At 34.3% G+C, this 6,890-nt stretch overlaps 1 protein-coding gene across 1 annotated transcript; it reads right to left on the bottom strand.

The window, feature by feature from the left end:
* Positions 1-2,585: 2,585 nt before the first annotated feature.
* Positions 2,586-6,867, bottom strand: LOC114735017 (mediator of RNA polymerase II transcription subunit 15a-like). Its single transcript, XM_028922677.1, has 8 exons — positions 6,785-6,867; positions 6,099-6,206; positions 5,409-5,520; positions 5,105-5,153; positions 4,394-4,448; positions 3,278-3,389; positions 3,010-3,130; positions 2,586-2,921 (listed from the first exon to the last, which is right to left on the bottom strand). The coding sequence occupies exons 2-8, from the start codon at positions 6,161-6,163 to the stop codon at positions 2,788-2,790; spliced, it is 648 nt and encodes a 215-aa protein (XP_028778510.1). The 5' UTR covers positions 6,164-6,206; positions 6,785-6,867; the 3' UTR covers positions 2,586-2,787.
* Between the last annotated feature and the right edge of the window lie 23 nt (positions 6,868-6,890).

Below are 6,890 nucleotides of genomic sequence, written 5' to 3'. Positions count from 1 at the left end.
TGAGCAGTTTGATGGCACCATTTCCATTTTACAGCAACTGCAGCACCGACACAAAAGCTTTTCAGATTGTTGAAGTGATACAAAAAAAGATTTAGGCCTACATTCTTTTGACAGATTTTTTGCGGGAGTGAGGCTCCAATTCATCTCTCCAATCAGTTTCATCCATAGCTGGTGCTCCTCCTAGTGTAATCTCCAATTATTGGTACCTATCAAATCTGTAGATCCCATAACTAGATTATTTGAACCAAATCGGACTTCATAGACAAATATAAAAGGGGATGATCTATGTAGATAAGTGAATGCAAAGGCAATCATGGAAATTATTGTTTTGCCTTCGCCCATTGTCACAGAACCAAACCAACCTTCACGAATCATTATACATTTTGTCTTCATATCCTAAAATCACCAATCCAATCCAATAAATAGATGTTGTCTTCTGTAAAAATATCTTTGCTAATCATTTGATTAGTTAGAAATAACATTTGATGAAACATTTAATATATGCACATATTATAACAACTACTTTGGGAAAAAATAAATAAATATGAGAGAAAAAAATGAATTAGAGTCTTATACCTAGAATCAAATTGAATATCAAATTGACTCTTATATTAAGGTTTAAAATATAATTTTTTTGCCCAAGTGGTAAAACATAATAATATCTTATGAAATATTGAAACGAACCAATCAAAAATAAGAAGGAAATGACTATCTTGTATATTTCACTTCACAATACAAATGATATGCAAATAGGAATACTGTTATACATAAGTTACATTTATATTTCAGTGATCCATGAATATAAGTAGATAGTGAGTTACAAGATAATCATATCCTGGAGGAGTAGAAGTGGGGGTTACTTGGAAAAATATGAAGATAAAGAGGGAGTTTGGCATCCACAATACACTATATTAGAATGTGATCCATCAATAAAATTCAACTAAAAAAAATATTGTGGGACAAAAATTTAGCAAAAGAAAGAAAGTAGATCAATCATTGATAGCTATTAAGGGGACATTCAAACGGAACAGAAGATGGGGGGAAATCAAAAGGAATAAAAGAGGGAACGTTTTAAAGTGGGACGAGAAGTTATCGTTTTTCATGGATGAACGGACAATTTGATATCCTAATAATTAAATAAAAATTTATTAAAACATAATTTTTTCCGACGAAGTATTAAAACATAATTGTATCTGTAACCAAAAAAAAAAAAATTGTATCTTATGAAATGAATCAATCAAAAATCAAAGTACAGAGAAATAACAAAAATAAAAGAATGAAATGACTATCTTGTATATTTCGCTTCACAGTACGCACAAATGATACGCAAATAGGTATAGTGTAATACATAAGTCATATTTATATTTAAATGATAGATGATGGAAATTAAAATCCATGAATGTGCTCCATTAATAAAATTCAATTATGAAAAATATTGTCGGCCAAAAATCTAACTGAAAAAAAGAGTAAAAAGAAGGGAAAATTGCAACCAAAAAAAAAACTATCGAAATAAAAAAATTATAAATAAGAACTACAACACACATTAGTATTGGTTTTAACAATAATTTTTATAAACGGCTGGTGTGCAATTTTTTAATTTTTAAGGTTTTTTTTTTGTGATTTTTTCTAAAAAGAATACATCAATTATTAATAGCTATCAAATGCTGTCTTACTAAAAACCCCATTTTTTTATACAAAAAAATTAAGTTAGGTCCCACGAACTCACCAGAACCGAAATATGCCTCCAGACTTGAGAAGCTTTTATAAAAGTACTTACAAATCGCCCACCAATAAAGTTTTCACATTGATAGTGAGGTTCAAATTCATAACCTTTAAAATTATGAGTCAACTGCTTCCTTATCAACTAAACTAACTCTCATTAGTTATTAAAAACATTTTCTAAGAAAACTGAATAAGATAAATCCATAGACCAAAAAAAAAGTACAACGCATATTAGCTCCGTTTTGACGGATATTTGGACACCTTTCTTGTATGTTTGAACCAGTTTCTATGTTTTCCCCTTCATATAAGGGATACAACAAGCAATCGAGAAGCGGAAAGAGCTTCCTAATATAAAACACCCATGTTGGCCAAATTATTGCATTCTGATCATAAATTTTGTTTTTAAGCATTTGATCGATGTTTAGAAGATATTTTGGAGGTAAGGAATTCATTGACTAGTGACGTCCAATTGGGAGGGAGGGCTGTATTTAGTGAGGAGTCTAGGCAAATTCTTCGGTTATACCTGGCGGAAGCAGAGAAGATTTACGATTATAAATTTATCTAAGTGATAATGAAATAAATATAACTCCATCGTATCATCGTTTCTCCTTTATAGAGTCTTTTTTCACCCCTCTTTCGGCCAAATTTTGATAGAGGCTGTTAAAAGTTTGCAGTTGAGAAGGAAAACATCAGCACAACATAATTTCTTTCTTTTGGTCCAAAGAAGTCACTCTAAGAGCCTATTTGGAATGATTTATAAACAACTTGTTAATCATAATTTACGAAATACGAGATAAGTATATGATAAGAGTTTTATTTCAATTTACGTTAAACATGCTTATATGCTTATAAATGATTTCAAATGTGAATCCAAACGGGGCCTTAAGTCTTATTCAAGCATTCCTCCACATTATAACAAAGGCCTTACAAGGCAATATGTGCCAAACAACAGACTACAGTACACATAAAACACTACAACCGAAATAATGGCATATAGACATAACAAACATTTGGTCCACATTATTTGCAGTGGCATGAGGAAATGAGTATATAACAGAGGAGCTATCAATAAGTGACAAAGTCAGCTAGGTACTGCGGTTGCTTCCGTTTTCTCTCACACTGTCTTACTGCAGCATTTCTCTCTCCACCTCTGGTAACGCGACCTGCCTTTCTAGCACTTGAGCCCCCGCTAACAGAACCTAATCCACCAATGGAAAATCTTGATGATCTCCTTTGTATGGGCTATTTGCAGCAAACAGAAACCATGAAGCTTTTGAATGAAAATACCTGCATCCGAAGATCCATTCCCATTGCCAACAAAGTCTGGAGACATAAAGTTTGCAACGGTGTTCTGGCCTCTATTTTCCATTGTCAGCATCTTCAAGGATATTTTCCGAAGATAATCAGGCTGAAATCAAGAAATACAAAAGATATAAGAAATCATGGCAATCCATGATATTGTACAAGACAAAGTTCAATAACGCTCAAATTTCTATCAATTCTTCTGCTCAGATGACGATGAGGGCTGTCAACATTAAAACTGTGATGACTCTACCTGGCTTGTTGCTGTATTATAAATCCTCTCCTCAAATCTGACAGCAATTCTACGAAGTTCAGCTAATCCCTCTTCTCCAGCCCACGGAAGATGTCTTTTTAATGTGTCCGTTCTATAAGATGAATAACAATAGTTTAATTTCTACAAGTTATCCAAAAGATATAGCATTAGACAATCCTCAAATAACAAGTGTGATCATAATGCACTATTAAAGCCCTGGAAATTTTCAAAAGAAATGCACAGCATTAAGATTTTGATTAGCAATATGAATGATGATAGTGTCAAATGCATGCTATCTTTCCCTTCCAGAAATATAACCTTTCATGTGCATTTTCATACCAAAACACGACAACAGCACTAGCATGGACTCATCAAGCTCAGTTCTGAGTTACACATGGACTACGATAAAATGAATTTCCTCATTGGAAGAGATTCTCTTTTGCATCTTAATGCTATGTTTAGTAGCATTGAAATGAGGGGGTGGGAAGCGGAAGTGGAAGTGGAACCCAAATTTTGAGTCTCACTTCCATGGAACTCTCAGTTCCATAAAAAACATCAGGACCCCCCCGGGGGGTGCGGAGAACCCAGTTTCCACTTCTCATGGAACTGGGTCTCTAATCATTTTGCCCCATCCCCATCCCTCCTCCTATTCAACACCCACCATGGCAGCAACAGTGACCATGGCTAGCATGACGGCATACGGCGTGAATCCGATGAGCGTCATGACAGACAGAAGCGACTCTAGTGAGCACGGCAGTGGACTCTAGCTACTGACAAACTCCAAAGTCATATTCGTCAGTTAAACATAAACCCAGTCACCTCGCCACTGAATGCATAATGTTATCCTTATAAACTCATTGATAGACCTTGACTAGATTATTGAAGAATAGCCAAACGGCAAGATTGTTAAGTGAAGAACATTTAATTCTTAAAAGATAATGATTTGGTCTAATTATAGTTCCTTAACTATAAAAAAGCATTTTGAGCATTAATCTTAACTTGGTTATCATTTTAATTCCACATGAGAAACAGGGGAACTATAACGAAGTATGGTATACGATTTCCCCTCGTCATGAAATATTATAAAAAAGTAAAACAACAAAAACAAAAAATTACATTTTGTTGACAATTCTTTGGCGACTGTCAGGATACAGTTGAGCCCTCCATGCAGCTGTAAAGGATCACCCAACTTGAGCATGTGTTCAGTTATTCATACTCACAGATATTAGACAGGGGTATCAATAAACGAGTGTTTAAATAAAATCTGCCTACGGATGGAATAACATAAGCAGCATATTACATGCACACAAGACAATAAAAATAACATTAACAGATATTATAAATCTGCTATGGATCCAATTAAACTATATATCAAATCAAAACAGTAATAAATTATTATTACAGAAAAGCACTTTTATCAAAGACAAACAGTGTCTGTTTTTCCATTTCAAATGGAATTTGCCAAAAGCTCCAACTTATTGCTTCACACAAATGTTGGCTCCTAATTCCCCCAAAAGCATATTTGAGATCTGAAAAGTGCTATCCAAACGGACTCAAACTTGCAATGCGGATGTGCAAAATTTGAATACCAAATCATTAAGTATATATGATACCAAATAAAAAATAGCTGCAAATTGCAGAGTTTGTCAGTGGAAAAAAAAAAAAAAGCAGAATAACTACACTAAGCATATTCTCTGAGCAAACCCCAAACATTCATCCAATATATTGGGTTGAGAGGTTTTAAACGGTTAAAAACTAGCAAAAGCTAAATTGGGTTAGTAATTGAATCTGATGGCATAATATTGACCATGATGTTCTGAGACTTACTACGATCAATTAACCGCATCATGGAAGATATTTTCTGTAAATAATCCTCCTGAAATTAGGAAATATAAGAAAATTAGCACCACAGTACGGTAAGAAATGTAGGCCCACTACTAAAGATTGAACCTGCTAAAACTATGTTTCAAATCAGGAGTTATGGAGCGGGGCCAAAAGTTACATGCAATGACATGAACTTTCCAAAGATGGCACATGAAGAAATGGCCCCCCAAAACCATCCATGATTCATCCACCTGCATAGATTACCATAAGTTATTAAAGTAACAGAGATTAGACTATATCGGAGTACCTGGCTTGCTGCACCAGCATAAATCTTCTGCTCAACACTCTGAGAAAATTTCTGAACATCAAGTGATTCATCATCATCACCATCAGACTGACACATCTTTAATTTGCTCGTTCTACAAAACGAAGAATTGTTTTACAAGGACATGGCATCAAGATGTTGAGGACAATACAACGGTCAACTGAGAATGCATGATCATTATGTAAAAGTCCAGCCCTTTCATTTCTTTTTTCTTTTCTTTCTTTCTTTCTTTGTTTTTTTGAAAAGATTTTCCAAGAAAGCAGATTATCTATAACTCTTGAATGGCGCTCACATATAACATTCGAAATTTGAAATGTAAATGTGCAGCATTGTCTATAAATGGAGAACACTAGCATGTCAAGAGAAATGAATACACAAGTAATAGGATTCCTGAACCAGATAATAGAAGAATCTGTTCAGTGATACATGTTCACACAGTCAATTATATACAAATGCCTGCTATAGCTCCTCTACCATGGATATAATGATATGTGTTTAATGATGAAATAAATTTAATCCTCCATGACAAACAAAGTAATTTTATGACAGCGTGGATAATTTACAGAACAGATGGCTCAAAGAAGATATTATCCAGATCATCTTGTTAATAGTTTTTTTTTTTTTTTTAGCAAACAGGTCATCTTGTTAATTAAAAAGAGAATTTAAACCTACATTTCATTGACTTTTATTTGGCGAATATGAGGCAGTAATTGAGCCCTCCAATCATGTGTATTCATAGTGGGGTCTGCTGCACCTTGCAGAGCTCTCCAATGAATGTACCTATTCCAATTAAATCAGCATAGGTACCAAAATTTAAACAATTAAACGAAATCAAACATATAAATTGAGCAGGTACTTGTAAATAAGTCAACAGAAACTAGTGGTTTATTATGAAAATTATGGAGATCATAAATACTCTCTTTCCGAAAACCAAGACCCAAAATGAAAAATTGGCACCTGATTTTAGCTCGTAAATTCAGCAAATTCCTCGAGTCAAGTGATGAATTACTACGATGTGAAACATGAAACTTTCCGGCCCCATCTTTCGAGGCTCTGACCAGTACAATTCCCAATGCAACATAAACCAAAATCGTTTTGAATATGTTATACTTTCGTTAAAACAAAGTAACATTTGACCATCCATTATCCAAAGAACTAAGATTAGTTTCCCAGTACTTCCAAATTCTTTCAAAGATCGAAAATATTTCCCATATGCCTGCCATCACTTGAAGAGGATCACCTCGAGTGCTAATAGGTACTAGAAATGTATGTTATAACGAATCGGAGAAATATGATGTCTACCTAAGCAAAAAATACTAAATTAAAGGGATAAAGAAACAGAAGAAAGGCAGGATTACTGATTTACTGAAAGTCTACGATCGTTGTCTCCTACAACGACGACGCCGATGCTGCGAGTCGAGGAGCGAGTTACCCCACTGATGAGAAGGCGGAGCGAAAGGAAAG

Source organism: Neltuma alba, unplaced genomic scaffold, assembly GCF_004799145.2.
Source record: "Neltuma alba isolate B1F8T4 unplaced genomic scaffold, ASM479914v2 tig00002662_pilon, whole genome shotgun sequence".
NCBI lineage: Eukaryota > Viridiplantae > Streptophyta > Magnoliopsida > Fabales > Fabaceae > Neltuma > Neltuma alba.
This window is presented reverse-complemented; position numbering and strand designations above follow the sequence as displayed.

Bases quoted from the DNA above. Each gene is read 5' to 3' on its own strand.
- LOC114735017 (XM_028922677.1), bottom strand. From the start codon at position 6,163: ATGAATACACATGATTGGAGGGCTCAATTACTGCCTCATATTCGCCAA. The intron at 5,154-5,408 runs GTACTCCGATAT...TCCTAATTTCAG, and splicing joins ATGCTGGTGCAGCAAGCCAG to GAGGATTATTTACAGAAAAT. The intron at 3,390-4,393 runs GTAATTTTTTGT...TTCATCTTATAG, and splicing joins CAAAGAATTGTCAACAAAAT to AACGGACACATTAAAAAGAC.